The sequence below is a fragment of the Ananas comosus genome, linkage group 23, assembly GCF_001540865.1.
Source record: "Ananas comosus cultivar F153 linkage group 23, ASM154086v1, whole genome shotgun sequence".
Classification (NCBI taxonomy): Eukaryota; Viridiplantae; Streptophyta; class Magnoliopsida; order Poales; family Bromeliaceae; genus Ananas; species Ananas comosus.
In genome coordinates this window covers 2,464,976-2,484,496 of record NC_033643.1, presented here as the reverse complement: position 1 = coordinate 2,484,496, position 19,521 = coordinate 2,464,976, and the positions used below count along the sequence as shown (strand labels likewise).

Below are 19,521 nucleotides of genomic sequence, written 5' to 3'. Positions count from 1 at the left end.
GATGCTGAGGAGCGCGGGGCGGCGCCGCGGGAGCGCGCTCGTGGCGGCGGCGGCGGCGGGGAGGAGATGGGTGGGCTCCGGCGCGACGATGGGGGGCGGAGGGGCGCCGAGGGAGGCGGCGGACGCGGTGGTGGTGGGGGCCGGGGTGGTGGGGCTCGCGGTGGCGAGGGCGCTGGCGATGGCGGGGAGGGACGTTTTGGTGGTGGAAGCCGCCTCCGCATTCGGCACCGGAACGAGCTCCCGCAACAGCGAGGTGATCCACGCCGGGATCTACCACCCTCCTAATAGCTTGAAGGTTTGTGGGATCGCTCTTCGTTCTTTTTTTTCTTTTTTTTTGTTTGTTTGTTTGTTTTGATTCAAAAATTGTATCTTTTGTAGTACTTTTTAGTTGGGATTATTCGCATCTGGAGCTTATTTGGCCCTAAAGATAAAAATTTTATGCCTTTTTATGTATTTCTTATTTGTTTTTTGATGTTTATCGTGTGTTTGGATTATCTTTAGTACAAAATGTTTGTAATTATGTGTTGTATGATTGCAAATCTATGGACGCGTGCTTATGCAACTAACAAGTTAGTATGATTATAGACATACATTATTTACCCAATTATCTAATTAGTTTTTGTGCTCGAACAATGAAATATTGTTTAATTTTGTTGTAATTACGAGAGGTCATCTTGCAATTTGATATTAACATCCCTCGAAAGTTTTAGCTGAATCTTTTAAGATCGAGAGCTTATTTAAAGAAAGATTTTCCGAATGAGATATTCCCTTCGCCCCTGTTGTTGCATTTATGTTTTTAATTTGAGTGCGTCGCTCGCTGATGGCTTCCTTGTTATTTCTTATCTTTGGCTAATCCTTAGAACTAGCATGAATTTTTGGCTTCCAATTTCTTAATTAGGCTTTCTGCTTACTTTGAAATTAATCTGTTGATCTGAGACACTAATAAGCACTGGAATTACTCTTCACCTATTACAAAAATAAATTGTGCCATTTCCTAAGGTTTTTGGTACTATTTTCTTATGGAGCATGGAAATGCTTTTATGTAGGCTAGACTTTGTGTAAGAGGAAAAGAATTGCTCTACCGATATTGTTCTGAACGAGGAATTCCCCACAAGCAGATTGGTAAACTCATTGTTGCTAGTAGTGTTGCAGAGGTTCCAAAGTTGGAGATTCTTTTGGAGCGTGGTAAGGAGAATGGCGTTAGGGACCTTCGGATGATGGAGGGCTCCGAAGCTCTGCAGATGGAACCGGAAGTTCGATGCGTCAAAGCAATTTTGTCCCCTAGTTCCGGGATAATTGATTCTCATGAACTTATGCTCTCCTTGGTGGTACTTTCTATGTCTCTCTGTACTGAAGATTTTGTTATTGACTCAAATATTATGTTGCTTATACAAATGGCCCAAGGGTATGGGTGTTTAAGTACTCCTATAAGTTTTTTCTATGAATAACAACCAATATTGTAAGGATTTAAGTGCCATGGCGTAGAGTCGTGCTGAGCACTTGCCGACACGTGCCGTGCTGATATACCTATGTGCTAAGATGCTATGGTATGAAATATTTATTTTCTTTGGCACCAATATATTCTAATTTCTTATTATATATTTTTATTAAATCTTTTGCTTTTTTTTTGTCGATACTTGTTAATTTCAAAGAAAAGAGAGTTTTGATCCGTGCCATCGGCATGCATTGTACCGATAATGATGGGTGCGAACCATGCCGATGCCCACTTAAATCCCCAAATGCTCTGTCGAACTTCATACTGTTAGGCAAGACAAATGAACATGCCATATTATTCTTTGTGATTTGATTTTTTTTTTTTTTTTTTTTTGTACTATATCTGCAATAAGATCAGTTTATGCTCCTTTAAGTCACTTTTTCAGCCTCTCTTTGGATTTGTGCTATTAGAAACCTCCATTTGTTTTATGTGTTTAGAAGGTAGAAATGCCTAAAACAGATATTCTTACTCTAGATTCACGTGGATACAGGGAGAAGCAGAAAGTTTTGGAACCACATTATCATACAACACAACTGTTATTGGTGGGCATGTTGAAGATGGTGGCCTACATCTCGACGTCTGTGAGAGCTCATCACTTGAAAATCACGTCGGTGATTCTCCTTTGATTCCTCAGCTTATTTTGACTCCTAAGCTGGTGGTAAACTCAGCAGGTTTGAGTGCTCTTCCTCTTGCAAAAAGATTTCATGGCCTTAGACAGGAAGTTGTTCCAGCAGCTTATTATGCTCGCGGATGCTACTTTACTCTCTCTCAAACCAAAAGTCCTCCTTTCAGACGCTTAATATATCCTATACCAGAGGTTGGTGGTATTGGCGTGCATGTCACTCTAGATTTGAATGGACTTGTCAAATTTGGCCCAGATGTTGAATGGATTGATGGTGTTGATGATATATCAAGCTTCCTCAACAGGTAAATTTACATCACACCCATCGAGTTATATCACTTCTCTACTATAGTCAGCCTATATTTTATTTTGTCATTGGGAAGTAGTTGAAATGCCAGTATACATCAAAATATAACATATTTACTCGGAGTGAATTGTAAAAAGAAGTTGAGATGTTTTTAGCTTTTCAATGTATTATGTGATTCTAGTCAGAATCTATAATGTGCTACTTGTACATTCATCAGGTATGATTATTACGTCAACTCAGATCGTGCTAGTAAGTTCTATCAAGTGATAAGAAAATACTTCCCGAATCTAAAAGATGGATCGCTAGAGCCTGGATATTCAGGAATCCGGCCAAAGCTTTCTGGTCCGCAACAGCCTCCTTCAGACTTTCTTATTCAGGTGCATTTCTTTCAAACATTATCCCTAGCGAGTCTTCTTCGATCTCATCTCCCCCCCCTTCTCTCATATAGATTTAAAAAACCTTCACTCGTTGTTCATGCATGTAACTATGCTGGAAAAATTACTAATTTTCGCGAGTTTTTAAAGATTGATTTTACAAAGTGCTTGATTTGCTTTTTTTTAACTAAATATTTTATACCACTATCATTTTCTGATCTTACTCAACCATCTTCCATAGATCCTTTTGTACTTTCTGCTGAATCCAACTTTGTGACATATGCTGATTTTAATCTGATTTGAGATAAGGCAACTCCATGCTCTATGCTGATGCCTGATTTTGCATACGGTTTCAAATATCAACCTTTATCAGATTTTGCAGCTTCAGACTGTCGCTTTCGTTTTTGCATTTTTGAGTTAATATATTTTTGAAACTCTAGTATACATATTTATACTAAGATGGCTCTGTGGCATTTTTTTTTTCCCCATAAAAGAAAATTTTATCCCGAAGTTACAGAAGTGAAAAAAAAAAAAGTGGGTTAAAATTTCACAATCTTAATAAGCCAGATTAGTATAAATATGTATACTAGAGTTTCAAAAATATATTAACTCAAAAATGCAAAAACGAAAGCGACAGTCTGAAGCTGNGGTTAAAATTTCACAATCTTAATAAGCCAGATTAGTATTATTGTTAGTACTATTCTTTTTTTTTTTTGCAAAAAATCCTGTTCTCTTTTATGTTTGGGAGTAAATACTGATATTTTTGGCCAAAGTCTCGCATCCCTGCAGTTTATTTTACTTTATAAGTTTCTTTTGACTATTGATTCGATTCTCTCTCTCTCTCTCTCTCTCTCTATATATATATATATAAAATAACTCTTATTTCATTGTGATTTATGCAAGCAGGGGGAGGACAGTCATGGAGTTCCTGGACTAATTAACTTGTTTGGAATCGAATCGCCTGGTCTGACATCTTGCTTGGGCATAGCAGAATATATAGTGTCAAAATACCTGAAAAGCTAGTTTTGTACTTTCTCAATTTCCCGTATCCGAAGGGGAGTATTTGCTTCATGGAACTTAGCAGAAAGACACTGAGATTTCGGAGCTTTGTTGTGCGATCTCTATTTGCCCAAGCGTGTACTTGCTGAGTCGATTTTATTCTTTGAAGTGCGAGACAATCCCCCCTCGGACACAATGATTGGTTGGTTGATGCAAGCACCTGAAGCTCCACGACGCATCAGCGGCACTTTGGGGGCACTTAAGGACCACCCAAAGCATTACTCTTATGTGATTTTGTTGTTGTAAGATAGATTTATGATTGAACTGATAAGTGGAAGTGTGTTTTAGTTCCATGACTTGTAGTTGTACATTTCATTTTAGTACATAATAAGGGAGTCATGTTCCCATGTAATTTTATGATGGCGCATGATCTTCTCCTTGGAGTAAGTGGTGCAGTTGCACACTTGCACTTTCTCTAATTTATGCAAGTTAACACACTTATTTAGACAGTTGATGCTTCTAAAATAGCCAAATCCTTGATGTTTTCGTCTCAAATTTTACGATGTATATTAGGCTTATTTGATTACTCATGAAACTTTAAAATCATAGGATCTGAAGTGCAGTAATTGGACAAATCGTTGTGCAAAAGCGAGTGATTGGGCATCTTAATTTCAGAATTTGAGTCATTGATCATCATTCATCTATACAATCAGGAATATCACCTAAGAAAAGTTTAACTAATTTGGATTGTTTCATATTTTTATATAAGCAAAATTGTGTGATATAAATATATTCTATCAATTTAAAGTAGAGATCACCTATTATGGGTAAAATTGGCTATAACTTATATATTAAATTTTACAAGTAAATTTTGTTGTTAAAAAGGATCCTTTTTATTATTTTATATTGCTAGCATGTGTACAAATTATTTCTTAATCATTTGAATTATATTATATATATAATTTTTTTTTGCTTTTTGTGTGGCAATTATAAAATTTTGAAAAAACTTCGAATATCATTCTATAGTTTCGCGATTTCTCATTTTAGTATCCTATATCTTAAAATATATTAAAGTATTTTGTAATTTCATTTTTTTCTTATCGTTATCCCCTCCGTTAATTTTTCCGTTATATCAGTGATAAAGTTAAAACCACATGATATTAAGATAAAAATTTGGTAAACCACATGGTACTAAACCGTAGGTGGAGTATCTGAAGTATTTTATATGTGATTTAACAAAAAATTAACAAAGTGCTGACGAAAAAGAAAAAAAACCACAGGGTACTAAAGTTAGGGCTGAAAATCCAGCTCGCCGTTTTGCGAGCCAACTCGTGTCGAGATCGACTCGCTTATTTAGTAAACGAGCTGAACACGAATTGAATTTTCCAGCTCGTTTAATAAACGAGCCGAACACGAACTAGGATTAGCTCGCTCGTGTTCGGCTCGATAACAGCTCGATTACATTTATTTTATAGTAATATAATTTATATATATATATATAAATATATAATTTATATATATATAAATAAATGAGTAGAGCTACTATGCTATTGGAAGCATAGAGGATCCGGGGCTTTCTATGTTTCGGCCCTTAGATCAATCCCTTTGATTATTTCTAACCTTTGGATTAATACTATTACCCTGTGAGGACCACTCAATTCTAGAAGTACTACTCAACCCTGGGGGACCGCAATTATCTCAACCGTAAAATTTTTTATCCAATGGTCAAAAAGTTGGAAGTATCAGATTCTCGATGCTTCCGATAGCATAGTAACTCTACACTAAATAAACAATACAGATTATTATTTTTAAAATTTTTAGCCCAACTTATTTAAAAAAAGTCTACTTATATTTAAAATTCCAACCGTTGGATTAAAATCTAACGGTTTAATATCTCTCTCTCTTCCTAACCCTAATTCCTCTTTCCCTTTTCTTTTCAGACTTTACCCACGCGACTGTGCCCGAAGAACCCCCGGCAGCGCTCTTCCGACTTCGCCGCTCGCAACACTGCCGGCAGCGCATTCTTTGCCGTCCGCATATCCCGACGGAACTCCGGCAGCGGCGCTTCCAGCAGGTTCGTTCTTCATCTTCCATCGATCTTCATCTTCTTTTTTTTTTTTCCCCTTTTCTTGTAGTTTTTTTTTTAGCAGCATGTGAGGGATTTTCTGTATCATATCGGATCGCGCGATTGACTAGCTCGAGCCGAGCACGAGCTGATCACGAGCTGGCTCCGGCTCGCTCGAGTTCGGCTCGTCGACAGCCCTATTTTCAACTATATAGAGTGCAAAAAAAAAAAAAGTTGAGGGGCTTTTTTTGAAATAGCCAATAGTTGAGGGGCTCGCAGTACATTTTCACCTTTTCATTCTCCGGGGTCGAGTTCGTCGAACCCACGAGGCCGTGTGAGTGATGAGCTTAAAACGCAATCGAGTTCGCCCCAAGCCTTCTCCTTCGTTAAACCCTTCTCCTTGTTTCCTAAACCCTAAACAAACCCCACCCCCCGAGACCCCCCTCTCTCTCTCTCTCTCTCTCTCTCCCCCGCGATCGCCGCCGCCATAGGACTCGTCGGCGCCGGAGAAGGTGAGCGCTCTGTGTCTGTGTGTGTCTGTGTGTGTGTGTTAACCATGGCGAATGCTTTTATTTCTTGCTAGATAACTTCATCATCATCATCGTCAATCTCGATATATTTACTAGTTTAAATCATAATTATATAATGTTTAGTTCAAAATTCATGTTGGTAGATGCAATAACACAATCATCTACGCTTTTGAAGTTATTGGATTGTTGCTTCTATCGAGAGGAGAGCGGAATTCTAATTTCTAGTGACCATGCAATTTTTCCCTAGATTTTAAGATATTTATTGAGTCCTCGTTTGGTACTGTTAATATATATATATTTTTTAGCATAAAATTCTACATAATTGAAGGCGCTGGTGGATGGACTTCTTTGTTTTTTGTCGTTGTTAGTAAATTTGCAATGCTCCCTGCAGAATGACGTCTTCTTAGAAGAAAAAAAGAGTGAAATATAGAAGGAAAAAAGGGAAAAGTTATGATTTTTTTGTTTTTGTTGCACACGAACTCTGTAGAAGTATAAACTGTGAGCAAATTATCATCTGAACAATGATCAAGTAGTTTATATCTATTTCATGTGGTTATTAAATTAATAGGTTTTAGTTATAATAATTTATAGGATCAGAAGTTTATATGGAACCATTCCGAGATATTTACGTGTCCTGCCAATTTATTTTGTGGTGGAAGTTGCAGTAACTTATTGGTTGTGGAGAGTTTGCTTTTGGATAGAGTTTATGGTGTTGTGTTATTATGTATGGAAGATGCATGGTCGTTTGAAATATGTTCAGATGCAGTTTTATTATAATCTCCCGTAATCCTTTATTTTTTTTTTATTTGTTGTTATTCAACTCTTTATTTCGTAAAATGCAGGGAAATTTATGTCGGTGTTTTTCGCGCAGGTTTAATAACTTTTCTTTACAATGTCATCACTAAGGAATGCTGTCCCTCGGCGGACTCACAAGGAGCGAGCTCAACCGTGAGTGAACTGCTTTCAATTTCATCTCTACTCTAATTATTTCCTTGAACCTATTGTTATTTTTTGTTTGATGAAAGAATGTAATTGATGATCTTGGGTTAAACTTCAGTGAAGCAAGGAAAAAGTTTGGGCTTCTTGAGAAGCACAAAGACTATGTTTTAAGAGCTCGGGCTTTTCACAAGAAGGAAGAGACTCTGCGGGTATGGTTATTCTTTAAAAAATTATTATGGGCTTTATGATGTTGTCCAAGTTAATCTGGCAATTTATCTTTTTCTTTCTTTTTTCCCCCACACGGGTCATTGCAGAGACTAAGGGAGAAGGCAGCTTTCAGAAATCCAGATGAGTTCTACTTTAAGATGATCAACACGAGGAGTGTGGGCGGAATTCATAGGCCCGAGTAACTACTATCTGACTTCTCAAACATGTTAAGTTTTGTCAATCTATTTAGGTTTCATGTACTAATTCATGTTCATCAGGAGTGAAGCAAATAAGTACACTCCAGAGGAACTTATGCTAATGAAGACGCAAGACATTGGTTATGTACTTCAGAAAGTTCAGAGTGAAAAAAAGGTTTATTCATAGTATTTTGCGTCATCTTACAACCGTTGCTAGTTAACATAGTTATTGCTTTATCTCTGCGAATTTCTGACTGCAAATTGGTGGTTTGTTTACCATAGAAAATTGAAAGGCTCAATTCTATGCTCCATACACTGGATAGCCAACCATCAAATAAGCATGTTTACTTTGCTGAAGATAGGTATGTTTTCTCATCTCTTTGTAGTGAAAGTTGTGTAGATTCATCTGGAAAGCAAATGCAATACCAGAGGTCTTTTCCTTTGTTAGTCTTTTAAACTTGCGTCATTTCCATATGTGGTTTTCATTTTTCGGTATTCGTGTTTAATAGCAAATATATAAACTCCTTGTTTCAACAATCTCTTCCTGTATATGGTTTTCAAAATCGATATTATACAACCTGATGCTTATGTTACGGAAATGAATATAATGTAGATGAAACTCTTACTCTTCAAATTTTTCCTGCTGTTTCTACTTTAGATTCCCTTTTCTGTTACTTACTATTAGTAAGCTGAATAAAGTGAACTTAAGGTTGTTGGGGTCGAGTGGAGTAAGAATAATATTTGCACACTTTTAATTGTGAATACATTATATGGTTTTCAAAATCGATATTATACAACCTGATGCTTATGTTAAGTGTGCAAATATAATGTAGATGAAACTCTTACTCTTCAAATTTTTCCTGCTGTTTCTACTTTAGATTCCCTTTTCTGTTACTTACTATTAGTAAGCTGAATAAAGTGAACTTAAGGTTGTTGGGGTCGAGTGGAGTAAGAATAATATTTGCACACTTTTAATTGTGAATACATTATATCAGTCACATGAAATTTATTTTCAGTAGTGACCTTTTTAATTCCTCACACGGTCGTACCTTTTGTTCTTATCCATGCATACTATGATGCCTTTGCTTTATGTTGTATCAGAGAAGAAGCTAGAGAAATACAAAATAGAGCATCGCAGACTAGTAGTTTGCCTATTCTCGGAGATGTCCCAAGGCGTATAAAGAAGTAAGTGATATTAATTCATTAAAGACTGATGATATCTGTAGGAAATCTTCCCAAGACATTCCCCCAGTTCTTTTGTAGTTTTGCCTAGACTCGTTAGTTCGATGATTTTTTCTTTTTATGAACAAAATTTATGTTTTCTTTTAATGAATAAAATTTATTCTTTGGCTGAGCACTTACTACGCCTCTGAAGTACAGCGGCTTGGTGATTCATTAACCAGGATTTCTGACTTGAGTATCCGAGGTGGCATATTGAATTGAAGTTTTCTGTAAAATTTAAAATTGTATCTACGGGAGAAATAGATTAACACCAAATGGAAAATGAAATTAGCTAAAACTTTTTTTCTTCATTGCTTTTCCTTTTCATATCAGGCATTTGCTGCTGAATGATGATGTTCATTTCTTTATTTTATTTCATTATTCCTAGAAAGACAACCGCTTCCTATAAAGAGCTAGAAGCTAGGAAGAAAAGGGTCAAACAGCTTGAAAAGTTGTACTCGGACATGGCTCTTCAAAAGGAATTGCAGGTATTTGTTACCACTCTATTCCTAAGAAAAAAAACTTATTACCACATTCTATGTTGGAACACATCCCCCTTTTACTATTTGTACAGCATCTTTTACTGGCTTAGTAGAATTGGGCGGTACCATAACATATGTCAACTATTAAGGCGAACCTTACTAACGCATTCTCCAAACACAATTACTTTGATGCTTTAAAGCCTCTAAGAAACCTCAAAGATCTTTGGAGCTCTGTTCCTCCTATGCTCAATAATAGTGGGAACCTCTGCTGGAGAAGCATCTGGAAATGTTCCTCCAGATGAGGTTTGCACTGTCAGTCTCTGGGAGTGGAGCTCTAAACAGGCTTTCGGATTTTTTGGGGGATTTACAGCACCGCCCAAGTGTTTTACACTTGGAATATGCATTTCCAGACTAGGCCATTTTGTTTGTCTTGATTTTTAGAACAGCTTCTGTATTTTGAGAAGCAAGAGGGATTTTGCTCTGACGGCAAACTGAAATGAGCTTGTGGGTCCCCAAAGTCAGACCCCTAGTTTGGAGATTTTTGTTCCGCCAGCAGCAGGAAGCTATTTCTCGGGTCTTGGTTAAGCAGCTGTTTTGCTTCTTCAGACAGCACTTTCAGAAGCTCCATCTGGGCCAAATAACTCCGAAAGCCCCATTAAAATCATAAATTATCATTTTACCAATCAAACCTCTGTTTTGTAGGAAAAATATGTCGCTTTAGTTTAGTTGAGATTCTCATATCTTTTGTCTTCTCAACACAGAAACCTGGGCGCAAGCGTAAACTCCGCCCAGAAGAGATCGTTTCAGACACGAGCAAGCCTGTATATAAATGGCGAGCAGAACGTAAAAGGTAACATTTTCTCCTTTCTTTTCTCTGTTTTCATCAACTCAAATTGTTTCATGCTTGATCACTGTTTTTATAAACTTTTAATATTTTAGATGATTCGGAGGCCGAATTAAAAGCGGTGAAAAACCAGATTGGATCAGAGGCAGTTGGAGGATCTGCAGTGCTCGCACCAACTTCTATCATGTCTTCTAGGCACAGCTGTTCACTCTCGTACCGACATATAGAAAACATTTCTTTTCTATCGATGTAACATACAAATTAAATGGCTAAATAAATGCCGTCGATGTGTTTAATTAATCCTTATTTCGCGGTGTGGATATATTGTGAGGCCACTGCTTCCAAGTTGAAGTGCTTCCTTCTTATTTATCTTTGCGCCTTCGGCATTGCTCTACCGAGAACTTGGCTTTGACATCGAATTCTTATTTTAACACTTGTAACATACATCTCAATATAAGATGATTTATTTTTTGTTTGAATTATGATGGTTTTATGTCTAGCTGGTACACATTTTATTTATCTGTTTGTTTTGATTTGTGCCAACATTTTTTTAAAAATTGGCTTAATTTGTGGTCATCTTTTTGCTAGAGGATTCTCTCTCTCTCTCTCTCTCTCTCTTTTTTGTTTTTTCGGTCCTTTTTGCTCTCCTGGCTTTGCTTTGCTCACAATTTCAGAAACACCTAAACTACATAAAAGATGCTATAATCTGAATAAACAATTGCCAATAAATAAGTAAACAATATCTGTCGTGTTTTTAGCGTAAGTGGTAAAGGATTTAACCGTCGGTACCTGAGTTTTTTTTTTTTTGTGGGTCAAATTTTCTCTTATGGGGTTTTTGTTCAAAATTTTGTTCACATCCTACGAAATAATTAAAATTGCAAAACTACTCAAATTTGCAAAAGTACAACCAAATGAAATAAAAAAAGGATTTTAAAAAACAAAACAAAATTTAAAAGAAAAACAAAACAAAAAGTGGAAAATAAACAGCAAGAGAGAGGGGCCCCAAAAAAATCCCTGCACGGTGCCTTCACTGGGTGAGCTTTGTTGTTGGGAGATGCTCCGATGCCCCTTCTTCTCCTGTTGCCTCCACCACCGCAACAATGGCGAACCCTAGAAGAGGCTCCCTCCAACTCCAAAACCCTAACCCTAACCCCACCGTCCCCTTCCCAGACCCCTCCATCCCTCCGCATTCTCCTCCTCCTCCCTTCTCCTCTCGCGCTCTCTCCTCCTCCCTCTCCTCCCTCGCCCTCTTCCTGAAGAAGCCCACCGCGTTCCCCTTCCTCCTCTCCGTATTCATCCTCCTCACCTGGCTATCCCTCCGCTTCCACGGCGGCGGAGGCGGTGGCGGAGGCGCCGGGGCCGCCACCCGTGGATCGGCGGCCCGGGCGGTGGGCGGGGGCGACTTGGACGTGGACGCGAACCTGGTCAGGTTCAGCGCCCTAGGGTTTCCTTCCCTGATCGCGAAGGATCATCGGGGGTGGCTGCTCGATCCCGTCGCCGCGGCCAAGGGGGCTGGGCTTCGCGGTAAAGTGCTTTTAGATTCGGATGAACGGTACCATTTTTTTTCTCTGGTTATAATGCACGTGATATTTGTTTCTTTTTGTTGAAATTTAGGTTGTAGTTTTTGTAGGATTAATTATTCCTTGCGTATTCTTAGTGTTAATTTTGGGTTTAATGGAATTGAAAAGAATAGATAGAGTATATCTTATTATTTATATTTCAGGAGTAACATTGGATGTGAACTAATTGCTTGATAGATTGAAAATGAAGTATTGTGAAGGAATTATTTAGGGCAGTATGTTCATTGGCCTAGTCTTTAATTAAATTAAGTTTGTTTCGATATTTAATAGCATTGTCGGAATATTTCGAGTTTCGACGAGCAAATGTAATATAAACTAGAACTTTTTGATGATGGTAAGTTGGCGTAAATGGTGAGTGAGTGAAGGAATGAAAGTGGTGTCGACAGCAAAGAATGGAGTGATGAGAATGCCTCAAACAAGAAATGGAGTTCATATTTGATTTTCTATGGTTGTTGACCTCAAGTGCTCTGTGGCTTTGATACTATAATTTATCAATTGAATGTCTTGAACAAGTAATGAGATTAAATGGATATTTAGAAATGTTGAAGCTCAGTTCGAGAACTATAATCTAAAACTCACTTTAGACCCCATCTGGCTGCGATGCTGCATTATAGAGCAGTTTAGTATCAAATAATCGCAACGTGCCTGCCCATTTGTTGTTGCTGTTGTTTCTGACGAGTAGGAATATGTGTATTTCTAACTTCAAACAAAACTTCTGAAATTCCACTAAGGTAATTCCCCATTATATATGACCGATGACATATTATTACTCGAAAATAATTGAAATCAAAATTCATATACTATGATGCTATATCAAAGTGTATGATGTTGCTCGCGCCATTCATTATCTATGATGCCCATATCCAAGTGTATGATGTTTGCTATTTCTTTTAAAGGTTGTCAATTATCTATCTGAGCCCTATTTCTTCCTTTGAACTGTTTTGTTTTGCTTAATCAAGCATCTAGGTTTTGGCTTTTTTTTTTCCAGACTTGCCAGTAATATTGGGTGCCTCAGACATAATCAATATACCATTGTAATATCTGTAGCTCTTCAGCATATGAGTTGTTCAAATGTATTGCTTTGTAGGTAATTCACTTATCTTGTTAATACCGAGATACAGTTGACTAATTCTCGGCCATAGGGAACGGCTGAATCACATTTATTCAAGCTTGAATTTGCGCCTATTATTCAGTGATGATGATCTTTATTTTTATTTCTTATTTCTTCTTCTGGAGTACTGCTTATTAGTACCTGCTTCTTGTATATAATTTCAATCTAGTATAGTAGACAGTCTCTAGGTTGTGGAGAAACATCCAAATTGTAGTTCCTCTGAGATTCTTTTTCCTCCGGCATTCTCTTGTCTTCCTATATAACCTAATACGGAACACGCACTTGCATTGCGGCATAGTAGCACGACCATGTCCTAATAGGAGAAATACCTTAACATAACAGGAGGAGCACTCGATTGTTCCTTACCTCATGTGGGCCAGATCCGACCGGGCGGCTTGAGGGGCAACCACCGGCACCACAGCTGCAATGAGACATTAATCATCTGGGGTGCCGAGACTAAGTTTAGGGTACGCTTTCTTTTATTGTTTGCCGCAGCTTTGTCTACCAACCTATTGCTCTTTGAATGAAATAGCTTCCATGGGCCTATTCGGCTCAACTCAAGCTTCTAGTAGATTTGCGTTTTGCAACAGCTGTTTGGGGAAGCAGTAATAGACTACAGTAAAAGTAGAAGCTTCAAGTTGTAGCTTTAGCTTTGGGGTCTAGAAGCTCGTTTTATCTTCTCACTAGAGCAAAAGATCCAGATATTTTGTTTGCTGAACATCTGGTTTCTAGAAGCTTCTGCTTTTAGGAGTAGAAATGCTGCTCCAGAAGGCAGAAGCTGTGAAGTGTTAGAAGTTAAATTCTGTATTATATTCTAACAAACTTGTCCTAATTTTTTTCTGTGCAGCTAGAAAATGCTGACATGAAAAATAAGGGGTTTGCCGAAGTGACGATTGGGGCAGACGAGGTTGCGATCGCTACGAGTCCGAGCGGGACAGCGCATGCTTTGATCAACGTAGATCTAGCACGATCCACCTTTTTCTTGGGTTGCCAGGATACTTCGATAAGTCCCAACAGCTCGAACACTGACTACAACGTCTGGAAAGATCTCTGAGATAAGTTCATCTTCGCTCATTCGCGGAAAAATCATCTCTCCGTGTTTCATGCACTTCATTCGACGGATCGCTTGAATCGCCATTAACTCTGCAATTTATTAGTTCTTTAGGAAGGATATGGTTGTTTCACGTACATGTACAGTTTTGAGAGTTGTTAGGAGTATAATTTGATGGCTTGTTTTCTTTATGACTTATGTTGCGAAAGAGAGGAAAAAGAAAGAAACAAGGTTTGTTTTGTATAGTTTCAGCGAAAGATAAACAAGGGCACATAGTTGCAGAAACAAAAATGAGGTGGACTTTTTCAGCAAAACGAAGTTATGGAACGTGTTAATGTTAAGAGACTTTTTCCGCAAAATTATGCGTATGCGAAACTCGAGTTTAGTTAAACTCAAAGATGGTTAAACAAGTTTCACTTGTATGCTTCATTAGTATCAAACTATGCATTATAGAAAAAACTGTTTCTTCACTCTTGTAGGCTTGTGACATTTTTTATTGATCTGTCGTTTCAAATACACTCTTAAAAAGTTTTCATTTTTTTTCTTGCATATCTCAATTTTGATGGTTTATTTTAAGAAATTTAAATTTTTAGAAGGGTATATTTGAGACCAGATATTTTAGTAGGCTATGGAAGGGGTGTACCAGTACTACACTCTTTTTTGTGTCCCACGGGTCTCAGCTGGGGCTAATAATTGAAAATGCAATTATATGTTAAACAAATTACGTGTACGCACGAATCTACGCGCACACGTAAATTTTATTCACACGCAATCGCACAAGTACACATAAGTACGCGAGTTAGTTAATCTACATTTGGTCAATGTTTTATCCCATTTTGAAGTAGTTACTGGGGCTTTAAAAAAATTGGTTTGATTTTATTGCATGCGCTTCCCTTATTAATAACACGATACGAACTTAAAAATTTCCGTCTTGAATTAGACGGTAAGTGAAAATAAAATATATATAAAAAAATATAATTTGTTCTGAGAAATGGAGTGGGAGGGGGAAAAATTTCTCGCTTATTTTGATCAGTTCCGATCAGCTAAAAGTTTACCTTTAATTCATTATTGTCTCGATCCACGAATGGTGCAGTAAGTGAGGTTAAAATTAAGATAAAAATTAATCTGTTTCGACCTGACAAGGAACGGCGTCCGGATCCGTTCCATTTGCATCTCTAAATCTGACCTTTTTTTTTCTTTTTGTTTTTGATGAGATTATATAACCTTTTTGGCATGATTGGCAACTTAAAACTTGTGGGGGATAATCTTGTGGGCACACACCAACACATGAGAGTGGAAGCAAAGACACAAAACCAAACAAAGGAAGCAGCTTCCACCAAATAATGGCTTAGTCCTTGCTTGCAAGCCAATGTTTCCCATGACAAGAGGATCCAACAAAAGAAACTACCAAACAGAAGCTTTTCCAAGCAGCTGTTTCCCTAACTGCCTTTTCCCCCAGCAGTTGGGAAAAAGTCCTATATTTACATGAAGTATCATTTTCGTCGTTAAAGTGTTTGTGTGAGACCCCATATAGCCCTAAATATAAAATATAATAAGATTAGAATTCTTAACTCCACTTAATCATTTTGAATGGTGGCAAAGCCCAAGAGATTAAAAGAGCTAAGCGTGCTAGGACGGAAGTAGTTCTAAAATGGATGACCTCCTGAAAAGTTGGGGCATCACAGTTTGCTTTTCAGAATCTGAATCTCGTTTCAATTTCCAATCGTGATACATTTTTAGATCTTTATGGAGGGCGACAATTTGAGACTGTGTAAATTTGCATCCACTCAAGAAGCAGTACTTCGATAATTTACAATGACAAAGAATAACAATTATTTGCAAATTTAGCTGTTGAAGTTTAATCTCTTGTTCGTTAATTCAACACTGAAAACTAACTATTGACTGATCATATGTAAATTTTTCTTTTTTTTTAAAAAAAAAATCTGCACAGTTGAGTGGCAGAAACTGAAACTGGTTAGTAGAAAAATTTCCACGGAATCAAGATAAAGAAATTGCTGTACGCTTCAAATTTGCTCTACTTAAATAACATTTCTGAAAAAGCTCGATCCGAAACTGAAAAACTAGCCCTAATCTTAGGTTATAGTGTTAATCGTAGCCCTAATCTGATGGAGTCATATTTTCTAAAACTTGTTGACAAAATATTAAGAAAAGGACCTAATTTTTATAACCTATATTTCAAGATTTATCTTCTTTTTTTTTCAATAAATAAAAAACATATGTAAAGAGTGAACTCAAGGTTTACCTTATGCAAAACGAAACTGCTTACTCTTTCCATCACTATATAAACTCCCCTTTGCAACAATTCTCTGAATTAAACCAATTCTTATGATCAGGCATTTGAATAAGGTTTTTGCAGAAGCTGCTGCAGAGAAACAAAAGGTAAAATTTTTGAGTAATTTAAGAATCATTTGATGGTGTTTACAATTTATTTTAAAAATTTTTTTGTCAATTTCTTTGGAATTGGAGTTAACTGCTCTAGAGATTTCATCGGCTAGGAAAAATTCTGTCCATTGAAAAAATATTAAGCCTTTTACGGCCGTTCGCGTAAATTTGGTCCCAAAATGCTACTCAATGTGCCGGATTACTGATGTGTTATGTAAGACACTATTAAAAAAATAAGATAATTCAAATTTAAATTTTGAATTCAAATTTCAGTTAGTAAAATTCTTCAGAAGAGAGATGGCGGGGTCAGGAAAGAGACTAGCCACACTTGTGGGGTGCAACTACCAGGGGACGCGGTACGAGCTCCGCGGGTGCATCAACGATGTCGAGGCGATGCGAGACACCCTCGTCGGCCGCTTCGGGTTCGACCCCGACGACGTCGTGGTGCTCACCGATGCCCCGGGGGCCGCGGTGGTCCCGACGGGCACCAACGTCCGCCGGGCTTTGGGCGAAATGATCGACGCCGCCGGCCCAGGGGATGTGCTCTTCTTCCACTACAGCGGTCACGGCACGCTCATCCCCCACGGCAGGAACCGGCGGGACGAGGCCATCGTCCCCTGCGACTTCAACCTCATTACAGGTAACTTATGCCACTCAAAAAACCGATTCATAAGAGTTTCAACTGATAGAAGTAGAAGCGGCGCCAAACAGATCCTGCATTTTGTATCACAACTCGAAATTCCGATAACCGCTTATTCTCGCGTGCACAGATGTGGACTTTCGGCAGCTCGTCGACCGGCTGCACTCCGACGCGACCCTCACCATATTCTCCGACTCCTGCCACAGCGGCGGCCTCATTGACAAGGAAAAGGAGCAGATCGGCCCCGACTGCCCTGCGGGCGACAACGACCGAACCGGACCGGACCGCACGCGCTACATCCCCTTCCCCTCCCTCTTCTCCCACCTGTCCTCCCTCTCCGGCATCGACTCCCCGCACGTCGGCGAGCACCTCACGCAGCTGTTCGGCGAGCACGCGAGCTCTAAGTTCTCAGGGGCGCGTGTCCGGCCCTTCAGGCCAGACGCGGGCATCCTCCTCAGCGGCTGCCAGACCGACGAGACCTCCGCCGACATGCCGGCCGGGAACGGCGTCGAGAGGCCGTGCGGGGCGTTCAGCAACGCCGTCCAGGCGGTGCTGAGCGTGCACACGGCGCCGCTGAGCAACCGAGAGCTGGTGGTCAGGGCGCGGGAGGCGCTGCGCGAGCAAGGCGTCTGGCAACACCCCTGCCTCTACTGCAGCGACGCGAACGCCGACGCCCCCTTCCTGTTCCAGTCCAAATAGAGCACGCACGAATGCACGCATGCATTAATATGCGTGCATTTAGAATAAAACTTCAGTGGAAAACTCTCCAATCAAATGGGCAGATGTTAAGCAACAGATTAAAGTTTTATTTGTATGCAAGTGCATGTTATTTGTTTCTCTTTTGGGAGTGTGTCTCTTATTAGATCATAAACAAGGGTACTGCCACAAATAAAATGGTGATAATTAATTAGATTTACATTATATTGTGACAATTGTAAATGATAAATGCACATATGTTGCAATAACCAATTTGCATGATTTTACCAAGCTTATGTGCCACGTATTTGTATTGTTGGACTAAATAAGTTTCATATTGCTAGTTGAGTGAGTTTCTTTAATTTGGATTTTACAAAAATTAAAGGGCTATGGATAAGAATTAAAATGTAGGTTTCAAATTTCGGTTTAAATATGTTGTTTTCTGACGGTTTGAGTTTGGAAAAATTGGTGTAATATTTCGTCCTGAAATTGTGGTTTTCAAATTTCGGTCTTAATACATTGTTTTCTGATAGTTTAAATTTTAGAATTCCGTCTTTTAATTTAATTTAATTTTTAAATTATTTCAATCGGTTGAAATAGATATTCCGTCCAATTAATTGGCAATTCTATTTTTTGCGCGACTCTTACTATTTTTCAGCTAGAAAAAGTATAGATTTTGAAATAGAATCCAAAATTTAATGACCTAAAATATTATTAAAATGACAAGTTTCAACACTTATAGCTTATTTGGTTAATTAAAATAGACTAAAATTTAGTATAACTCCAAAGGCTTTTTTTAAAGTAGAATTTTATATATAAAAAAGTGTAAGAGTAGTAAGTTGATTATTTACAATTCTTTTACCCAACATATTTATTTGACAACAAAAAAAATAAAAATTAAAAAATAATTTGTTTTACTTTCGATTTTTTTTAAAAAATAAATTATCATCCATAAACTAGCCAACATATTAATATTGAATTATATAAAGGATTAATTTCATACAGGTCCCTGCAAATATTGTGAATAGCAGATTTATTCCTGCAAAACTCAATTTTCATAAGTTGTCCCTACAAATATCCTAATGTATGCAGATACGTCCCTTTGGTTAAAATCTGTTAGGAAACTGTTAATTTTTTAACAGTATACTTATGAAATGACAATTTTGCTATCACAAATATGTCCCTAAAAAAATACTCCATTTTCTTCCTTCTCTTCTTCTTCGGGCCACCGGAGCGGGCGGCGGCGGATCATTGACGACGACGACAAAGAAGAAGGAGGAGGAGAAAAGGAGGATATGAAGAAGAAGAAGAAGGAGGCGGCGGAGGCCGGAGAAGCTTAGAGGTGAGGGGGTTTGCTGCGAGGGCGGGGTCGGGTTCGCCGGCGACGAAGAAGAGGGAAGAGGAAAGGGAGTGGAAGAAGAAGGGAGGAGAGGAAGAGGGAGAGGAAGAGGGAAGAGAAAGAGGAAGAGGGAGAGGGTTCGCCGCCGCGGCGAGGTCGAGGTCGGCGAGGTCGGGGTCAGGTTCGAGTTCACCGGCGACGAAGAAGAGGGAAGAGGAAGAGTGAGAGGAAAAAGAAGGGGGGAAGAGGAAGAGGAAGAGGGAGAGGGTTCGCCGCCGCAGCGAGGTCGGGGTTGGGTTCGCCGGCGACGAAGAAGAGGGAAGAGGAAGAGGAAGGGAAAGAAGAAATAGGTAAAATTGTAAATTCACCTTATTAACTAATCATAATTAAGTATTTAACTGTGATTAACGAAAATTTTC

At 38.6% G+C, this 19,521-nt stretch overlaps 4 protein-coding genes across 7 annotated transcripts; all 4 read left to right on the top strand.

The window, feature by feature from the left end:
• Window positions 2–4,306, top strand: LOC109728359 (L-2-hydroxyglutarate dehydrogenase, mitochondrial). The gene is made up of 6 exons (XM_020258748.1): window positions 2–295; window positions 1,047–1,328; window positions 1,986–2,076; window positions 2,167–2,422; window positions 2,642–2,801; window positions 3,705–4,306. The coding sequence occupies exons 1-6, from the start codon at window positions 2–4 to the stop codon at window positions 3,819–3,821; spliced, it is 1,200 nt and encodes a 399-aa protein (XP_020114337.1). The 3' UTR covers window positions 3,822–4,306.
• On the top strand, window positions 5,703–10,764 carry LOC109728443 (probable U3 small nucleolar RNA-associated protein 11). Of its 3 annotated transcripts, none has more exons than XM_020258855.1 (10): window positions 5,703–5,871; window positions 7,264–7,340; window positions 7,450–7,540; window positions 7,646–7,737; window positions 7,817–7,910; window positions 8,018–8,097; window positions 8,837–8,920; window positions 9,345–9,444; window positions 10,200–10,288; window positions 10,378–10,764. In XM_020258855.1, the coding sequence occupies exons 2-10, from the start codon at window positions 7,285–7,287 to the stop codon at window positions 10,379–10,381; spliced, it is 690 nt and encodes a 229-aa protein (XP_020114444.1). In that variant the 5' UTR covers window positions 5,703–5,871; window positions 7,264–7,284; the 3' UTR covers window positions 10,382–10,764. The 3 variants fall into 3 exon arrangements, with proteins under 3 accessions (XP_020114444.1, XP_020114446.1, XP_020114445.1); XM_020258856.1 differs by lacking the exon at window positions 5,703–5,871 and adding an exon at window positions 6,301–6,374; XM_020258857.1 differs by lacking the exon at window positions 10,378–10,764 and having other exon boundaries at window positions 10,200–10,292.
• Window positions 11,298–14,494, top strand: LOC109728358. Its single transcript, XM_020258747.1, has 3 exons — window positions 11,298–11,806; window positions 13,316–13,440; window positions 13,821–14,494. The coding sequence occupies exons 1-3, from the start codon at window positions 11,383–11,385 to the stop codon at window positions 14,025–14,027; spliced, it is 756 nt and encodes a 251-aa protein (XP_020114336.1). The 5' UTR covers window positions 11,298–11,382; the 3' UTR covers window positions 14,028–14,494.
• LOC109728357 (metacaspase-9) lies at window positions 15,990–18,054 on the top strand. 2 transcript variants are annotated; one of them, XM_020258744.1, is made up of 3 exons: window positions 15,990–16,424; window positions 16,701–17,067; window positions 17,198–18,054. In XM_020258744.1, exons 1-3 carry the CDS (start codon window positions 16,371–16,373, stop codon window positions 17,764–17,766), a joined length of 990 nt encoding a protein of 329 aa, XP_020114333.1. In that variant the 5' UTR covers window positions 15,990–16,370; the 3' UTR covers window positions 17,767–18,054. The 2 variants fall into 2 exon arrangements, with proteins under 2 accessions (XP_020114333.1, XP_020114335.1); XM_020258746.1 differs by having other exon boundaries at window positions 15,992–16,424; window positions 16,718–17,067.

Coding starts and splice junctions, on each gene's coding strand:
- LOC109728443 (XM_020258855.1), top strand. CDS start 7,285: ATGTCATCACTAAGGAATGCTGTCCCTCGGCGGACTCACAAGGAGCGA. Junction 7,341..7,449: donor CACAAGGAGCGAGCTCAACC/GTGAGTGAACTG, acceptor GTTAAACTTCAG/TGAAGCAAGGAAAAAGTTTG. Junction 8,098..8,836: donor GTTTACTTTGCTGAAGATAG/GTATGTTTTCTC, acceptor ATGTTGTATCAG/AGAAGAAGCTAGAGAAATAC.
- LOC109728358 (XM_020258747.1), top strand. CDS start 11,383: ATGGCGAACCCTAGAAGAGGCTCCCTCCAACTCCAAAACCCTAACCCT. Junction 11,807..13,315: donor CAAGGGGGCTGGGCTTCGCG/GTAAAGTGCTTT, acceptor TTAACATAACAG/GAGGAGCACTCGATTGTTCC. Junction 13,441..13,820: donor GTGCCGAGACTAAGTTTAGG/GTACGCTTTCTT, acceptor TTTTCTGTGCAG/CTAGAAAATGCTGACATGAA.
- LOC109728357 (XM_020258744.1), top strand. CDS start 16,371: ATGATCAGGCATTTGAATAAGGTTTTTGCAGAAGCTGCTGCAGAGAAA. Junction 16,425..16,700: donor CTGCTGCAGAGAAACAAAAG/GTAAAATTTTTG, acceptor TTCAAATTTCAG/TTAGTAAAATTCTTCAGAAG. Junction 17,068..17,197: donor CGACTTCAACCTCATTACAG/GTAACTTATGCC, acceptor TCGCGTGCACAG/ATGTGGACTTTCGGCAGCTC.
- LOC109728359 (XM_020258748.1), top strand. CDS start 2: ATGCTGAGGAGCGCGGGGCGGCGCCGCGGGAGCGCGCTCGTGGCGGCG. Junction 2,423..2,641: donor ATATCAAGCTTCCTCAACAG/GTAAATTTACAT, acceptor TACATTCATCAG/GTATGATTATTACGTCAACT. Junction 2,802..3,704: donor CTTCAGACTTTCTTATTCAG/GTGCATTTCTTT, acceptor TTATGCAAGCAG/GGGGAGGACAGTCATGGAGT.